Source organism: Equus asinus, chromosome 4 (assembly GCF_041296235.1).
Source record: "Equus asinus isolate D_3611 breed Donkey chromosome 4, EquAss-T2T_v2, whole genome shotgun sequence".
Taxonomy (NCBI): Eukaryota; Metazoa; Chordata; class Mammalia; order Perissodactyla; family Equidae; genus Equus; species Equus asinus.
In genome coordinates this window covers 136,688,478-136,706,845 of record NC_091793.1, presented here as the reverse complement: position 1 = coordinate 136,706,845, position 18,368 = coordinate 136,688,478, and the positions used below count along the sequence as shown (strand labels likewise).

Sequence of the window (18,368 nt, the reverse complement as noted above, 5' to 3'; positions counted from 1 at the left end):
GACCTTGTCTGTTTCTGTTCACCTCATACTTCTCCCTCCCTTTCCCCCAGAAGATCTGGTGCCTCCTAGGAGCGTTCCCTTCCCAAGCTGCTCTTTCAGCCTCGGGAAGACTGCCAGTTCCGCAGCCCGGGTCCCTCAGCACCCTTATCACCTCTGTTGGAAACTGAGCCTGGGGTGGGCAGAGTGAGACTTCAGAGGAGACTCTGAACCTGAGCAAACCACCCTTTGCTCCCCTAACATTTTTATGCAGCTGGAATCCATTTAACAGCTTCCTTGAGGCAGCTTTGGGGTAGGAAAGATGAAATCAGAGGGCAGCATGTGGGGAGGGAGTCATCCTTGTTGGTCCTGCCACTGTCCTTGGTGGTTGGATCTGGGGATTTATGACCTGATTATATGACCCTTTAGTCTCTTAGGTCCCCATTCCCACCCTTCAAACCATTGCCTGAATCACAGTCCAGTTGTCAATAGCCAAGCAGCCGTCTCCCCCATGCACACTCCAAGTGCGGGGCCTGAGCTCAATTACTATATATTATATAGACTAGTGGTTCTCATACTGGGTTCCTGAGGGAACCCTCTGTTTTCATAGATGTGCCTCAGGGATGGAGATGAGGAGTGGTATTATAAGGAATATACTAAGCACCTACATATTTTTGCATCACTGCTTGAAGATTCTGCATGGTATACAAGATACTGCAAAGGGAGCTTAAAGTCTGTCAATCACAGACACACATGCCTCCATCTCAGCCTTTTGGTGCCAGCCATGGAGCTGCCAGGACAGTGGGATTGTGAAATTCCTGAGAGTGAGTTCGAGGTCTTGTTAATCTCTGCATCTCCAATGCCTGTCACAGTGTATGAGACAGGGAGGTTCTTACCTCCCCCATCAGGCTAAGAGCTTCTGTGTGTCCTACAAATATTTGAGGGCCCCCCTATCCCCGCCATTAGCTTGGAAGCCTGTCAGTCCACCCAGAAGACTTGGGAGTTCCTCATCTTCCCCATCAGACTGGGCTGCCTGGTGCAGGAACAGATGTTTAGGAAATAATTACTGACTGAGGTATGAGGAGGCAAAGTTGGACCAAGAGCTTGTCTCCTTCCCCAGAGCCTGTGGGAAGAAGACTTTGCTGAGTGGGGTGGTCTTCATGGCAGCCAGATAGAGGGTCCCTGGGAGAGACCCGGCATCAGTGTGGGTTTGAGCAGACCAGTGACCCTGGAGCCCTGCAGCAGAGCAGAGCTAAATTTCTTTCTAATTTCCTTCCTGGGTAGTGATATGTAGCTGTTGAACACTTGTAGAAGTTCCTCTGGGGGTGTCACCATTAGACCTGGACACAGTGAGCTGTGGCTCCATCTGTCAAACCCTAGCGACCCAGAGAACTCTGTGATTTGTCATTCTTCCCCCTCTGGCGTTTTCTAGGCCATGTCTCGTGGCACAATCATGTTCAAGGTGGTTCCAGTTTCTGATCCTCCTGTTAATTGCCAGAAGATGGTAAGAATTTACTGAGCCTTCATATCACACACAGTAAGTCCTCAGATAACAGTAACAGTGACTAAATACTTTGTATCATACCACTGTCCTCTATAATGTGTTGGACATTTGTTTAATCCTGTATTGCATATTGAAAAATACTGATGACACAAGAGGAAATCAATAAATGAGTACAATAAGAGGAGGTGGGGTACCAAGAAGTTAAGAAGTAGCATCAAGAAGGGTGAACATTTAAGCAAAAACTTCTCAGAGCTAAAAGATTCTATTCCCAAAGTCACTTTTTTTCATGGCTCTTAGACTCAGTTCAAGAGAGACATTCTCCTTTTTGGTGAGGATGGAGAGGTAGGAACAGGAGGTGGAAGTGTGGTAGAAAGGGTTTTAAGTCTTGACAGCCATAGGTAAGGGCTCCTCTGATGGTTCCATTGTATATCTCCTGTCAGATGTACGTTCGTGCCATGACTGAGTACTGGCCCCAGGAGGATCCTGCCATCCCCTGCATGGATGCAGGGTTGCCTTTCCAGAAGGGCGACATCCTCCAGATTGTGGACCAGAATGATGCACTCTGGTGGCAGGCCCGGAAAATCTCAGACCTTGGTACCTGTGCTGGCCTAATCCCGTCTAACCACCTTCTGAAGAGGTAAGAAAAGTCGTCATTCCTGAACTCAGGACTGAGTCATCAGGAAACAAAATGTCTTCTCAGGCTTCTCTTATTGCAGTTAAGAGGAGATAAGGAGAGACAAGCAGATGGATGAACACACACTGGCTTATAAATCCAAATGTCAACTTGTCGATGTGCCCTAAGCATCTTAAATGCCAAGGGGACCAGAATAATCGTGTCAGCTAGAAAAGAGAGTAAAGCACTGGGGAAACTGAATTACACTTTAAAAGGTGGTTCTAACTCCTTCTACTAATCTTTCAAGGCTGAGTTGAAACCTCAGTTACTGAATCCCAACCTACCATCCTCACCTTTGTGCTGTTGAGGTCCAACGAAGTGAGTAAGATAGAAAGAAGATAGAAAGAGGTCCAAGGCTCAGCCAATGTTAAGAGGTCATGAAGAAGAAAAGGAATCAGTAAAGGAGATTGAAAACAAATGACTAATGGACAGGATGAAAATCAAGACAGTATAGTGTCCTGATCAACTGTGTCAGCCGCTGCTGAGAGGACTGGGAACTGACCGCTGGGTTTCCCAATGCAGATCATTGGTGATCTTGATGAAAGCAACTTCGGTGGAGGAGTGAGGCCAAAATCTTAGTAGAATTGGATTTGAAGAAATGGATGACAATGAGCATGGAAAACTCTTTGAGACATTTTGGCATAAAGCAGAGCAGAGCAATGGAAAAATAGCAAGAGGGGAAAGTGCAGCGGTGCAAGAGAACTTCCTTAGATGGGGTAAATAACGCTGGTGAGAATGGTCCAGTGAGAGGGGAAGTTTTTATGATTCAGGAGAAAGAGAAGAGAATTGCTGTTCTTGATGTCCTTGAGCCGGCAGAAGGATATATGATCTATTGTACAAGTAGACAGTTTGGCCTTATGTAGGATCATCGGCAGTTCACCCACAGCAGGAGTGACAGCAGGGAATCCAGGGTATGTGGGTACAGTTGAGGATGGGAGATATGGGGAGAGCATGGAAGTTCTCTTCCAACCACTCTTATTTTCTCAGTGAAATAAGAAGCAGTGTCATAAGCTGAGAGTAAGGGTGGGTATGGAGGGATCGGGAAGGAGAGAGGAGAAAGTTGAAAAGTTTTATGAGGACTGGAGAGCAAATGGATTAGGTCAATATAGTCGGATCAGCATTAAGGGCCCTCTTAAGGTTAATGGTCATACATTTGAAGTGATTCTGGTCAGCTTCCTGGGGGCAGGCCCAGATTAGACAGAGTTGGACCTGGCAGTAAACCAAGGGAAGGGCCAAGGAGCGATTCCAGTGAAGGACTGTGGCATTTAAGTTCTTGAAGGAGGGAGGTTAGGGGTAGGGGTCAGTGGATAGCAAGTAAGATCAATGGATAATAGGTCCCAATGGGGTCAACAGATTATTGGGGTTGGGAAGATAGGAAGTGTTGGCAGAAGAAAGGGATGCTGTAAATTGAAATTATGGAGAGATTTCCATTACTGGTACTGAGAAGTTCCAGGGTATTATGTCAGTGGGAAGCAGTGGCTGAAGTAGAATGAGGGAAGGTCTTTGGAAGAGAGGAGATGAGGGAACCACGCAGTTAGGGGGTTTGGAGGGCATTCATGCGCCTAATGAAATCATCAAGAATTAGTACAAGACAGTGTGGAGGGCAAGAGAGTGAGCAGGAATGATCTGGGGCAGCTCCCAGAAGAGCAGGGGGAATGACATTTAAAGTGAGGGCCTCTAGGGAACACGGAGAGTGGTCTGGGGTGGCCAGGAGAAGCAGGTGCACAGACCAGCTCCAGGCCAGTGGAGGGAAGGCTGCGCTGGCCCAGCTGGCAGAGCCTGTTGCGCGCACCTCATCTCACATCCCGTGTCAGTGAGTCATGGCGGCAGCCTGCAATCAGCCACGAGGGGGGATACTGATGCGAGAGAAATCAGCAGAAGCCACACCTCAGGGCCGCCCTTCCGCCGGAGCTGGTTTTCCAGCACACCCCTGGGAGTGGGAGAGGAGCCAGCCACCTCTTGAAAGGGAGCAGTGTTTGGGGCCGGCCCGGTGGCGTAGTGGCTAAGTTTGTGTGCTCTGCTTTGGCTGTCTGGACTTCCCAGGTTCAGATCCTGAATGCAGACCTACACACTGCTCATCAAATCATGCTGTGGCAGTGTCCCACATACAAAATAGAGGAAGACTGGCACAGATGTTAGCTCAGGGCCACTCCTCCTCAAGCAAAAAGAGGAAGGTTGGCAACAAGTGTTAGCTCAGGGCTAGTCTTCCTCACTAAAGAGAAAGAAAGGGAGCAGTGACCTTAAGAAGACCTGGGTGGGTGGATGGTGCCTCATAGAGATTAAAAGGCAGAGGAGAAGGGATGACCTGAGCTTTGGGGCCTGACAAGAACAGGGATAAAGGCCTAATGAGATTAGCCCTTATGGTCTCAGGGCAGAAAGTGGTGAGGAGGCTCGGGTATGGGTCTTGCAAGGAGCACACAGAAATGACAGGCTTATCAGATTGGTGCACAAATACAGGACAGTAGAAGGGGTTGAAATTCTTGTGGCTCTAAAGAAAGTGTAGAGCATCAACGGCGTGGGAGGGAAAGCAGAACGTGCCGTGGAAATTCCGAGACCAGCTGAAGCAGGCTAGCGTGGGAGAGGCAGGGGGCATGGCTCGTTTACTGAAGCCCTGTGGTCTCTGAACTGGTGGTCAGAGGCCAGATTTTCAGTCTTAGTCGGTGTTGCTCTGAAAACATCCTGTCAGGCAGGAACAAATGATAAGAAAGGTTGTGCATTTGGAGAATGTATTTGACAATGTGTTTGGAGAAGAAATCTCCCTTTTTACTTGGGTGGAAGGCGGCAGAATTCCAAGAAACCTTCTGGCCTGGATCTGTTTCACCTGGGTTAGCCTGAGTTGATTTTTTTTTTCTCATGGTGTATTTCTTTTTGCATAGGAAGCAGCGGGAGTTCTGGTGGTCTCAGCCATACCAGCCTCACACCCACCTCAAGTCAACCATATGTGAGTGTGCCGAAATCTCAAACCCAGTATGTGCATCATCGGGAAGGCTGCTGCGTCTCCCAGGGCTGGCTTCCTGCCCAGGAGAGGATCTTTAAATGTTGCCACTGCCCCGTAGAACCTCCTGGCAGCTGTCTGAAATCCTACACTAGGCATTCATTCCTTTGGATTTGAAAGAGTTTTCAGTTTATGAAAATGCAACTGTTCCTGTGTTGGGGACACCTTCAGTGACAGTTCCCCACCCTGAAGCCCCTCCAGATCCCTGCAGCTAGCACATACATTATAACCTACCGGCAGGCACGGCCCTTCATCTGGGTTCTGTTTAGAGGGGCTAAATGTCACACTGTTCAAAAGCTCTGATTAACAGCTGTGTGTGCCTTTGATGAATAAACCTGGGACTGAATTGCTGCTTAAGGAATGTAATTTGTTTGCTAGACAGTATTATGCAAACAGCAGTGTGGGAATGGTTAGGAAAGGGCTCGATGGTGGCGAATGCTTGTCACCAGCTTCCTGCCTTCATAAAGGGCGCTGTGGCTTGCAGAGCCCACTGGAACCTGCTGAGTCAGGCCCTTCCAAAACGGCCCTTGGGAAGCACTCCTGCCAAAGGAGTTCATGAAGGAGGTGAGGCGCCAGGAGGAGGGAGAGGGGCTGGAAGGGCCTAAAGCAGACAACAGCATCGACAGATTTGCCGTGGCAAGTCCTCACCCGCTTTATTTCTCACTGCTCTAAGATGAAAATGATTTTCTCTTGAAAAGATCTGATGACAACTATAGAGACATTTTTGAAAGCAAACACTCTTACGAGTCCTTCACACTGACAGTACTTTCACACTACCTTCCAGCTGTGGAAACGTATTTTATATAGTGATTACTAGTAACAGCTGCGATACGTCGTTTTATCTTTTTTTTAACTTAACATTTTATCAGAAACATTTATATATCAGATAAACATGATATAATCTTCATAGAGATATTGTAGTTATTTTCCCTGTGTTTTAGAAAAGTTTGTTTACCAAACCAGAGTGAAGTACTTTTTTAACTCATTTTCCTATTTCATTTATCAAAGGCACATGGAAATGTTAATTAAGCTTCTAATCAGTATCTGATAATAGTATGACCACTGGTTGACTTCTAATTTGCTCATGTAGCCTAAGGGCCATTTATATTAGACTTTCGGAAGAAAGTCTGTCCTGAAGATAGATTGTAGCCCCTTATTATTATCCTCACAAATCTCTAAGTCCAGGAACCCCAGAGTTGGAGCCGCCTTCTTAAAGGGTCACCTCTCCCAGGGATGTTTCTGATGGAGCACAGTCATTTTCTAAACTGTTAGGTCATTTCTTTTGTTTTTAATTGTTGTATGTGATGCTGCAAGGAATGTTATTTTTTATTTTTCTGCTCTGCTTAAATGTTACCATACAAAAAATAATCTCAGGAGCAGGTTACTGCCTCAAGAGGTATTGGCAACTTTATTAATGGAGAGTTGTTGAAAAAAAAGAGTTATTGACAAATTCCAGGCCTATGTTAGTTTACAGATGATCATTAAAAAGTTATTTCCCGAAGATGCACTTGTAGTTGGCATCCCTCTTCCTGGCCCTCCCTCCCTTCTCTCTCTCTTTCTCTTTCTTTCTTTCCTTTCTTCCATTCGAGATTGGAGTTCCTCAAATATGCTGAACTAAGCATATTAATTCAGAAATCAATAGAACGCGACCCTTATAGATCTTATTGGGATGGAAGGGAGTAGCATTTGCCAGAAGCAACTAGATCCCATTTCCAACAAGGCTCATAAATGTATCAGTTTCTATAGGATATTCCCTTATCGTTTTGTTACTACGTCTCCACTGAATTTCTAGAGAATAATTTTGTCACTTTGCTTTCCTTACTGTAAGTAAATTAATCTGGGAAACTATAGCATAAACTATTGTGCTCTCTTTCTCTTCTTTTTTCCCCCCTGCTTCAATCGTTCATCTGTACTCAGCGATTTCTATAGATGAAGGTAAGAAATAGTATTTGGAAAAAAAAAAAAAAAAACTCATCTCCAAAGTCTCCTAGAAATTTCCTTTGGTTTTCTGAATTCAATTCAGTTCAGCTATTTATTAAGCTCTTCCTATGTATCTAGTAGTGTACTAGTCACTAATAAACTAATTTATTAAAATGTGTCAGTCAAAAGAATGTACTCACAGTGTAATTGTCCTAACACTGAGAGGAATAAAAGAAAAGAGAGCCAATATTTATAGGCAGCCCAGAGTCTAACACGGCACAGGGTAAGAACTCAGTAGAAGTTGTGAAACTGATCTCCTGTTTTATTTCAATTGCTTTATGCACAATGTCTAAAAATAACCCTGTAAGGAAATCGTTATTGTTCACATTTTATGGATGAAAAGATTGAGGTTCAGAGAAAGAATGAACATTGTCAGAAGTTGCAAGCAGTATAGTCCGGACTGAAGTTTCTGTCTGTCTGAAGGGCCCTGCACCAAGGGCAAATGGGACCTCCAGTTATTACCCCTCCCTTTCTCCATGTCCAGACACCCAGATGACTCCTCATGATGTCACACACACACACACACTCGAACATATACACACTCACTCACAAAATCTAGAAGGCAAGTTGCTGTCTGTCTGCTTGTGGAGAGGTGGAGAAGAGAGAAGAGCAGTCCCCTTGGTCCGCCCACATTTCATCCCTGAAGCTGGAAAGGGGAAGGGAGGAAGGGTGCACGGGCAGGTCTTTGCAGGGGGCTGGGTCTATGTGGTCTTGGTGGGTAACAAGCCCCCTGTCTTAGTCCACTCGTGCTGCCATAACAAGATACCACAGGCTGGGAGGCTTCAACAGTAGGTTCTTATTCCTCATGGTTCTGGAGGCTGGTAGTCCAAGATCCAGTTTCTGGCAGGGTTGGCTTCTGGGAGACTTCTCTTCCTGGCTTGGAGATGGCTGCCTTCTCTGGGTGCTCATGCGCCTTTCCTCTGTGAATGTGGGGTAGGAGGAAGGGAGGGGAAGAGAGAGAGAGATCAGTCCGATGTCTCCTCCTTTTATAAGGCCACCAGTCCTTTTGGATTAGGGCCCCAACTTTATGACCTCATTTAATCTTAATTACCTCCTTAAAGACCCCATCTCCAAATACAGTCATACTGGGGGCTGGGGCTTCAACATAGGAATTTTGGGAGGATACAGATCAGTGTGTAGCACTCATCCTAGCCCATCGTGTGGAACTGTTGATTTTGAGGGAGCAAATCAGTGGCTCTCTGAGATCCCAGAGTACCTATTAGAAAAATCAGGGCTACTCGTGCTGTTAATGGAGAATCACCCTTGGCCTCTGTAAAACAGAAATGACAATTGTAGATTTTGTTTGCCTTAAAAAAACCCATAACCCTATAGGTATATCCTAGGAACTAGTGAATTCCCTGTTGTTATAAATTACTGATCTGGAAAATAATCTCTAAGTGAACTTAAGGAATTGAATAACTGCGAAATCCTCAGCCAGGTGACTTGTTGTCTGTGCTCCTATCTCTATAAAGCAGTGTTATTTCATACAATTTTTCATGTTGCACATTTTACTTAAAAAACATTAATTAATGACGTGGTCCTTGAGGTGGTGATAAGTTTGTTATATTACTTTATAATATTATAGCTTGTTATACTATAATAATACTTTACTATAATTTGTACTTTTGGAACATATGTAAGACTTATTTATTGAACTACTATTTATTGATCTCCTGGGAAGTGCTGGGCACTGTGCAAGGCACCAGATGTACAGTGCTGAAAGAAAAGAAATTATTTTTTCAGAACATACATTCAAATCAACTATTTGATATTAAAAGAACAATTCAATTTAATAAATAATTTCTCTTGTACCTACTATGTGCAAAACTGTTCTATGCTCTATAAAATATGTAAAAATTAGTGAGACAGTTTCCACTTTCAGGGAGCTAAGAGGATGAATAAGGCAAACACCCAATGATGATATTACAAGGCAGAGTAGCTGTGCATCAGAGAATTCAAGGAGTAGGAAGAAAATGCTGTGCAGTTCATGGCAGGGGTATTCATTTGGATTAGTGCTGGAGACAGACCTTGAAGATTACAGTCAAAGGGAACAGCATAAGCAAAGGTGCAGAGGAAGAAGTGAGGTCTACGCTAGAGGGGGCGTAAGACATGTGAAGGAGCGAAGTGGACAAGAGTTCAAAGTTGGGCTTGGGTCATGTTACTAAAGGGTTTTGAGTATTAGGAAGAATACTTTTAAAAGTTATATTCTTTTATTCTCTTATATGTACCCAAGCTAAAGGTAAAAATCATTAACAGTAATGAGCACTTACCATATGCCTGAGCTTTTCGTGCATTATCTCAATTAATCCTATCCTACATGGTAGATATTACTACTGTCCCCATTATAGATAGAAAACCAAGGCTTAGAGGTAACCTAATTTGTCCAGCATTCAAAACCCTATGCTTTTAAATTCTAACCATTTTATGTTGTGTAGCCACCCATATCATACATTTTCATTAGTATAATAGAGTCCTTTTTATCTCTACAAGTGAGCAATAGTCGTACGAGTAACATTATTATAGGGTGGTCTGAGTTTTATTGACATAAGGCTGTGCGTAGGGAGTTTTGTTTGTGATGCTAACACATTTTAAGTTCTATTTTTCCCTTTCTATGCTCTTTTATAGAAGATGACATGAAGATTGACGAGAAATGTGTGGAAGCAGGTAGCGTTTTTTCTTGGTCAGTTGACCACGAGTAGAAACATGAAGCCTCTCAGCTGTAGATTTTCTGAAGCAGAGTCAGCCAAAGGGGCCACAGGCCTTGCCTCTGGAGGAAGCGTGTAAAATGAATGCTGTCCACCGTCCTTTTCCTGTGCTTCTGGCATTTGGAAGGGAAGCACAGCTGTGGGAATGTCTCCAGGCTCCAAACCATCTTCTAGAAAGTGCTCTAGAAAGCAATATTTTGGAAATGATCACATGTGGAACACGTGGTAGCACTCAGGTGTTACATTCAGGTGGAATATCTGGAAATAATCATGCTCTTGGTGAAATACTACAAAATATTGAGATATCAAATTTTTTAAAAAGCAAAATATATATTTTGTTATTGTCTGATACCATCTTCTGGTAGATTCTAGTATAGATAAATAGTAGCGGATTCCAAATTTTCAAGAAATATATGAAAATTTTTTACGTTTCTGTTCTTAAATTTTTTTTGGAAATTGGGAAAAGATCTTTCAGATTCCGTGGCAGAACTAAGGCGGGCTCGAGAATCACTAGGGTTTTTTAGGAGACTAGTTGGGGCGTCTTTAGTCTGATAGGTGAATTTGTCTTGGCTCTATGGGTTAATCTAGTTTTTAGAAATTAAAGAACAATATGAAATCCTTTTTTTTCCTTCTTCTTCTCCCCATAAGTCCCCCAGTACATAGTTGTATATTCTAGTTGTGGGTCCTTCTGGCTCTGCTATGTGGAACACAGCCTTAGCATGGCATGATGAACAGTGCTAGGTCCGCACCCAGGATCCAAACCAGTGAAACCCTGGGCTGCCGAAGCAGAGCATGCAAACTCAACCACTTGGCCATGGGACCAGCCCCTGAAATCTTTACATACTGGGGATTTTCTATACTTCCCAGAACAACTACAGAACGATGCTTACACTATATTTCACCAAGTACACATTCTGTTGTTTTTTTTTAACTTGCAGTAATATTCATTTCCTTTCTGTAATTTCAATTAAAGTTTTTATTAAGTACCACATTCACATATTTCAAAATTTGAAAACTACAAAAGTACATTCAGTGAAAGGTCCTCTTTCTCCCTGTTCCCCTGCTCAGTTTTCTTTCCTTAGGCAGTAAATGCTCTCAATGTCTTCCCTATCCCTCCAGATATAGTCTGTGCATATAAAAGCAATGATGCATTGGGGCCCGCCCCATGGCCTTGTGGTTAAGTTTGCTGCACTTGCTTCAGTGGCCCAGGTTCAGATGCTGGGTGTGGACCTACACCACTTGTTGGTGGCCATGCTGTGGCAGTGACCCACATACAAAATAGAGGAAGATCAGCACAAATGTTAGCTCAGTGTGAATCTTCCTCAAGCGAAAAAGAAAAAATGAGGAAGATAGGCAGCAGATGTTAGCTCAGGGCAAATCTTCCTCAAAAAAAAGCAATGATGTGTATTTTCTTCTCTTCTCCCCCACCCTCATTCTCACCTTTTTTTAAAACATGAGTGCATGTACTCTTTGATGATATGCTGTATACACTGTTCTGTTCCTGGCTTTTTTGTAGCATTGTATGTCTTGGAGATGATTCCATCTTAGTACATAAGGAGCTTCCTCATGTTTTTTTAAATAAGTTATTGTATGTTTATAGAATCACTTATTGGTAGCATTTGGGTTATGTCTCATCTTTCCTAGGATAAACAGTGACTAGCTTTATAAATATATGGTTTCACACATGTGAATCCACCTTAAATGCAGCATCACCTGACCCAAGGATGTGCACATTGGTAATGTCGCTTTATAGTTCAAATTGCTCTCCATATAAATTCTAGTTTCCTAATCCTTAAACTCAAAACGCCAACAAGGATTGTTTGAAGTGCTGAGTGAGTTGGTTTGTCTCAGACCTCTCGTCCCCTGAACCAGCCTACCCAGCCAGACCACTCACACGCTCTTGCTCCTTGCTGCACTCCCCTTGCTCAGGCACCCCCAGATCTTCAGGTAGGCGGCACCCCTCCTACATCTGCAAGCTCTCTGGCAGCCAAGCTGTGCAGTATCCAACAATCTGGAGGAGTTTCCCATGACACCAGACTTTTCCTGTCCCTCTGAGCCTCTTTTTTATTTTATTTATTCTCTTCTATTATTTCACTTATTTATTTTAAGCTCCTGCTGCACCCCTGCTTGTCATCACAGCCCAATTGCTTAATGCCATGTATCTCATTTAAGGCTTGTATATGCCATACAGACGCCACTGACTTGGCCTTGATTTAGGAAAACGTTTTTCAAGGCAGTGTGTGTGCAGAAGCAGAGGGTCAGGGAATTAGACTGGTAAAATACAGACTCAGTGTGGATGGAAATGTAATAACACTTGGTTTTTTGCCTCCATGGAAAACTACAGATGAAGAAACATTTGAATCTGGTAAGTAAAAAATGAGTATTTCATGCTGATTTTGAAATGTATATTCCAAATTTTGGTATAATTTACATACATATTTAGGGATATGATACAATAATTGTCTAAATACATCAATAGTAAGAGTTGTAAGATATCGTAAATTTCACCTTAACCAGTACTTCCCTTTAGGGGCATTTTGGAACTCTGTGAAGGCAGTTTTTGGTTGTCACATTGACTGGGGGCACTGCTGGCCGTCGTTGGTAGGAGTCAGGACCACTAGACGTCCTGCAGTGTATGAGACCGTCCTGCACAATCTTTCGAATGTCCTGCTCCTCACACTCATTACAAATAGAAGGAATACACAATAGTGACGTCAGTTTTCACGAAATGCAACATGGAAAGCTCAGTGGTTTAGAAGATAGTCATTATGGAGAGAGACGTTTGAACAGATAAAAGACATTGCTTTGCAATTATTGAATAAGTTATTCCGCGCATCTGTCTACTCCATACTGAGAGTAAATAACCTGGAGTGAGGTATCTGTGCTGAATTATTTTCTTTTTCTTTACCAGGTTATTTGTTATTGATAACACATGGTATCATCAAGTGTCTGTCCCTCAAAATCATGTTGACCTCCGTAGTAACAACATAGATCCCACAGAGTGTTTTTTAAAAACAGCAGCCTTTCGGGGTGTGTTGACGTTACTCACCTGCTTCCGAGTTCCAGTCTTGTGCTTCCTCCTGTTCTCCGTCCCCTCAGTCTGTAATTGCTCTGGCATATTGTCCCTACTTCAGTTAAGGCAATTTTCCTTTCTCTTATTATATGCGAATAAACCTTTGTGTTCGTTCCGCCTGTCTTCAAGGGGCCGGCTGGAGACGGAAGCGTGTGACTGGACCCAGGGAGGGGCGAGGAATGAGGGCCCTCAGGCCAGAGGCTGCGGCAGCGCCTGCCCGCATCTTCCACCCCTTCCTCCTCTTCACAGGAGCGCAGCCACATGGCCTCTGAGCAAAGGGAGGAGGCGCAAGTCAGTTGCCTTCCTGCAGTTTCTCCCTTTCAAGCCCCACTTTGTGCCAACCAAGTAGAGAGGAAACTTCGTGGATAAAAAGCCTTCAGGGAGAATAGAGATGCGCGCCTGGCAGGAAAAGCTGTCCCCTGAGCTGCAGAGTCGGGTCACAGGAGTTTCTGAGGCCTCAGTTGTGTGTTGTTCTTGGCCAGGCCTCCCCTGACTTACAACTTTCCCTAAGGGTGACGTGAATGCCTCATTTTGTCGTTTGTCTTTACTTGATGACTGACTTGATCTTCTCAAAATCTTAACTTTTTCCATGTCTGTTTCTGCACTTACCCAAATATCTAGAGGAACTTTCAGAAGGTAATTGTTTTTATTTCCTGGATAAGCCAAATAGAACTATGTTCAGGATCTTTCAGTGCCTCAAAATAAAGAATCGACAGGATAACTTTTAAGATAAGATATGACTTTTAAGGGTGAAATCAATGATGAACTATTCACCTTCAAAGAAAATATTTTAAAATGAACAATGAAAGTGATTAAGCTTTACGAATATATCCCTAAGTAAACATTTCCTTTTAAACTTATTGACATGTTTCAGTTAGAAAAATATGCTTATTTAGCAGAAGATGAAATTAATATTAGTGGGTTTTCTTTATATTTTAAAATGTGTATTTAAAAAAAACCCCAAAAGGTAAGAAAAAAAAGATTGTATATGTCAGTTCATTCTATGAACAAATGCTCTTTATATATTTTTTCAATGATCAGAACAGAGTCGTAAAAGTGAAGAATGGGGCTGGCCTGGTGGCGCAGCGGTTAAGTGTGCACGTTCCTCTTTGGTGGCCCAGGGTTCGCCAGCTCGGATCCAGGGTGCGGACATGGCACCACTTGGCAAAAGCCATGATGTGGCAGGCGTCTGATGTATAAAGTAGAGGAAGATGGGCACGGATGTTAGCTCAGGGCCAGTCTTCCTCAGCAAAAAGAGGAGGATTGGCAGCAGTTAGCTCAGGGCTAATCTTCCTCAAAAAAAAAAAAAGTGACAAGCAACATAGGTTAGTAAACAGTAATTTGAAAATGACTTTTTTTTTCTGGAGTTTATAGCAATTTTTCTGGGACCCCACTGGAAGCAGAGACAGGAGTTTAAACAAGCCTTAGATGGTTCAGGCCCCTGGGCATGGTTTCCCTCACTTTTGTCTCTCAGATTCCTGGCCAGTCAGAAACAGTTGGCAGCCATAGAGCAAATGTTAATTTTATACAGAACAAACCATTTTTTTTTTTTTTTAAAGATTGGCACCTAACCTAACAACTGTTGCCAATCTTTTTTTTTTTTGTCTTTCTGCGTTTTCTCCCCAAATCCCCCCAGTACGTAGTTGTATATCTTAGTTGTAGGTCCTTCTAGTTGTGGCATGTGGGACGCCGCCTCAGGATGACCTGATGAGCAGTGCCATGTCCGCGCCCAGGATCCGAACCAGCGAAACCCTGGGCTGCCACAGCGAAGTGCGCAAACTTAACCACTCGGCCATGGGGCCGGCCCCAGAACAAACCATTTTGTAATGGAGAAAATAAAAACACATTTCTGTCTTTTTTTTTTTAACATCTCTTTTCTTTTATTTTTTGGTGAGGAAGATTCACCCTCAGCTAACATCTGTTGCCAATATTCCTCCTTTTTTTTTTTTTTTTTTTGGCTTGAGGAAGATTACCCCTGAGCTAACATCTGTGCCAATCTTCCTCTATTTTGTATGTGGGTCACCACCACAGCATGGCTTGATGAGTGGTCTATGTCTGCACCTGGAATCCGAACCTGCAAACCCCGGCCACTGCAGCAGAGCGTACGAACTTAACCACTATGCCACGGGGCTGTCCCCTAAAAACACATTTCTAACAAAGGGATTAATTATAGAACCTGCAAAACACCTTAACCACAAGTTAAGGCCAAAGCCAGTTCATCTGTCTCTTTTTTTAAATCAGTTTTCTTGTGGCATGTTTAAAAAAGCAGCCTCAATTTTTATATGTTTTTACTATGACTCAGTATCTTTCTTATAACTCTAAACAAGCCTAAAATAGCGTTTTGTTCTCAGTCACACTAGACAGTATATTCAGTGTATTGCTGAAATTCTGGAGTGTGTCTACACAGTCTGTGCATGTGAGAGGATGGGAAGCGCTCAGGACGTTCTTCAGTAAGCCACTCTAGGGTACATTCAGTTGGGCTGCTGTCCACTGACATAGTGTCATGTGAAGATCTGAAGATGATTTCATGCACCTGTTCTAAGTAAACTTCTCCTCCTCCTCCACATACGCTGCTCCTGCCTTTCTCTGTGTTCCAGACAAGGAGGAATTTGTTGGCTATGGCCAGAAGTTCTTTATCGGTAGGTGATGCTTAAGAAGAAGTGGGTCTTTGCCACTTGCTAAGTTACAGCCTGACACTCTTCTGAAAGCTTCTTTTGCTGATGGACATTTCCAAACTTATTCCTTCCTCTAGTTTCCCTCTATCCTTTTTTGGGGGGGTCAATAATCTGATCTATTATTGATCATTCATTATAATTAGCTTACACTGGATATCTTTTATTTGTCAAACGCAGATCTTTAATTTACTTCCACTCTGTTCCAAAACGTGTTTATCTTACTCTAGAGACCAATTCTCTGACTACTAATCTTAGTGTTATGGCCACATTTCCATCATCTGTCAACTGGGCGGAGCTTTCTGAAGGACTGGGCACCACTCATTAAAACCACGCTGGGCTTCCTCCTTCCATGAGACAGTGGGAGAACAGCAGGGCTGCAGGGTCTGTAAAGTAGAATGCGGTTCCCAGGCCTGGATGCATATTGGAACCATTGAGGGAGCTTTAAAAAAAACAGTGCCACCTATCTGTGTCCCTTCCAGAATAATTTAGCCCCAAAGCCATTAGTTAGGTGAGCAGGTGGGCATCTGCACAAAAGTGGAGAAGCAGCAGCCTGGGGTGGGGCATCAGAGCCTGTGCAGGGTGAGGAGGGCGTCTGTGCAGGCATGATGGCAACCTGGTGCAGGTTGGCAGAGCCCGCCCAGTGAGTGAGGAGGGCAGTTGCCGACACTGGGGCTCTGATACGGCACAGCCTCTACAAAGATGCCCTCCTCACCTAGCCTGGGCTCTGATGCTGCCAGGCTGCTGATACTCGCTGTCCCCACCTGCATAGGTGCTCTCGATTGACACAATAAGTAAATGTATGAGGATAATAAGAGTCAGGTTGCTCACCGCCAAGGAAGGGAGTTACACCTGGAAAGGGGGAAGGCTGGAATGGATCCTGTACTGTTAAATTGGCATTGTAGCTGTTGGTGTAAATTCATGGTTTTCAACATAAATAGATACAAACATAGATGTAAGTGTGTGTATTTATATATGTATAATATATATATTATACATATACATATGTGTGTGTGTGTGTATATATATATATATATATGTTTGTATAACTCTACCATCTGAGAGGACCTGGGAGCCGCTCTGTAAGTACCAGAAAGCCCTGTGATTTGCTAGGCAGATTATGCAGGATCATTGGAGTTGGGAAGTCATGGCTAAGATGTCCAGCTCTGCCACTGAGCACACAGTTGTGAGCGACCACATCACCTGTCTGGGTTAGTGTGTCCATCTGTGGGTAATAAGTCTGCTCTCATTTCCACGTGGCCCGAGCCACTGTCGTCTCTCCCCAGGACACTGCAGCAGCTTCCTAACCACCCTCGCTGGAGCCTGCAGCTCCTCCCCCTACAGTTTACGCCCTCTCTCACCAACCAGAGTGCTTCTTCAGAAACATCAACCACATCATGTCACGCCGTCTCTCGACTGCCCCGTGGCCTCCCATCCCACTTTGACCACAATCCAACACTTGCCTGAGGCCCTGTGCGACCTCCTGGCCTCCTCTCCACCCCTACTCCCTACCTCTCTCCCTACTGTCACTGCCCTTCAGCTTCTCAGGCCTCCCAGCTTCTCCTCAGGCTCCCCAAGCCCGCTCCTTTCTCTGCACCTCTGCAATTGCCGCTCCCTCAGCCTGCACTGCTGTGCCCCCCAGGTGCCTCCTTAGCTGGCTCCCTTCCTGCTCAGTGTCAGCTTCTCAAAGACACCTAATGGAGCCTTCTATCTGAAGAAGCACCGGGTGACTTTCCACCCACTCGCCCTTCTTCTGAGCACTATTTTCGTCGTGGTTTGTTGTCTCTCCTCCCCCATGAGATGTCAATTTCATGAGGCCGTGGGTTTGGTTTAGCGGACCGCTGTATCCCCAGCACCTGGTACAACGCCCGGCACACAGTGGGTGCTGAGGCCACCCAGGGGCATATGGGGCATTGTGTTATTCTTCCTTCATATCGCTTCCTGTCTTCTGACTTCAGACAGACGTGGCTCTGTGAACTAACACTTTCGGGTCACAGTCACTGCACGCTCCATCAGGTTGGGAGCGAGAAGTGCTCTCTCCTGCCCTGGATCTGACGTTCCGTACGTTTCCACCCTCCCCAGCTGGTTTCCGCCGCAGCATGCGCCTCTGTCGCAGGAAGTCTCACCTCAGCCAGGTGCGCGCCAGCGTGTGCGGGGCCGGCAGCTGCCACAGCGCGGTGGGCGCCCCTTACGAGGAGGTGGTGAGGTACCAGCGCCGCCCTTCAGACAAGCACCGCCTCATAGTGCTCGTGGGTACGTCCCAGCAGGCTGCGCCTCCAGGCGAAGCTCTCCTAGATTCGGGGGCCTTGCACTGGGAGTAATGGTAAAGGTGGAACTCTTTATGGAGCCCCATGTAAACACTTTAGAAAACAATAACACCTGTTTTATATGTGTTTATAAATAACACTTCATTGTATCATATTTTTCTTGTCTACAATGAATGTGGTATGTCATGATGTATATGGACTTGTAGGGTAACAAGCTGTATTATGATGAGGCTGTAATGGGATTTTTTGTGCCTGTTTAGAATTTGTTCTATATGCATAGGTAAGTGTTCTCCCAGACTGGGTCACTGCTCTGTATTAGGAAAAAAAGCCCTTAAGTTTCATTTCCCTAAGAAATTTGTGACCATCTCCTTTAGAAACGTGTCTAAAATCTTCTAGAATGTATCTTTGATGCTAAAGCACAGGGCAAATACAGAGCTGGGGCGACCTGCTTTTGTGACTAAGATCTCTGCTGGTCCTTGTGGCAGTAGTGACCTGCCTCTTGCTGCCATCCTCTCTGTGTCTC

The 18,368-nt window shown here is 44.5% G+C and overlaps 1 protein-coding gene across 5 annotated transcripts in view; it reads left to right on the top strand.

Annotated features, from left to right (window-relative positions):
* The window catches only part of MPP4 (MAGUK p55 scaffold protein 4), a 40,452-nt gene that overhangs the window by 14,072 nt on the left and 8,012 nt on the right, over positions 1–18,368 (top strand). For 4 of the 5 annotated variants that reach the window (XM_070508407.1, XM_070508408.1, XM_070508404.1 and 1 more), the window contains 9 exons: positions 1,409–1,480; positions 1,921–2,117; positions 5,030–5,094; positions 7,066–7,083; positions 9,754–9,792; positions 12,178–12,198; positions 13,528–13,542; positions 15,504–15,545; positions 17,661–17,831. In XM_070508407.1, the coding sequence (XP_070364508.1) occupies positions 1,409–1,480; positions 1,921–2,117; positions 5,030–5,094; positions 7,066–7,083; positions 9,754–9,792; positions 12,178–12,198; positions 13,528–13,542; positions 15,504–15,545; positions 17,661–17,831 (640 nt within the window). The remainder of the gene's footprint in view (positions 1–1,408; positions 1,481–1,920; positions 2,118–5,029; positions 5,095–7,065; positions 7,084–9,753; positions 9,793–12,177; positions 12,199–13,527; positions 13,543–15,503; positions 15,546–17,660; positions 17,832–18,368) is intronic. The other variant, XM_070508406.1, reaches the window with a different exon arrangement.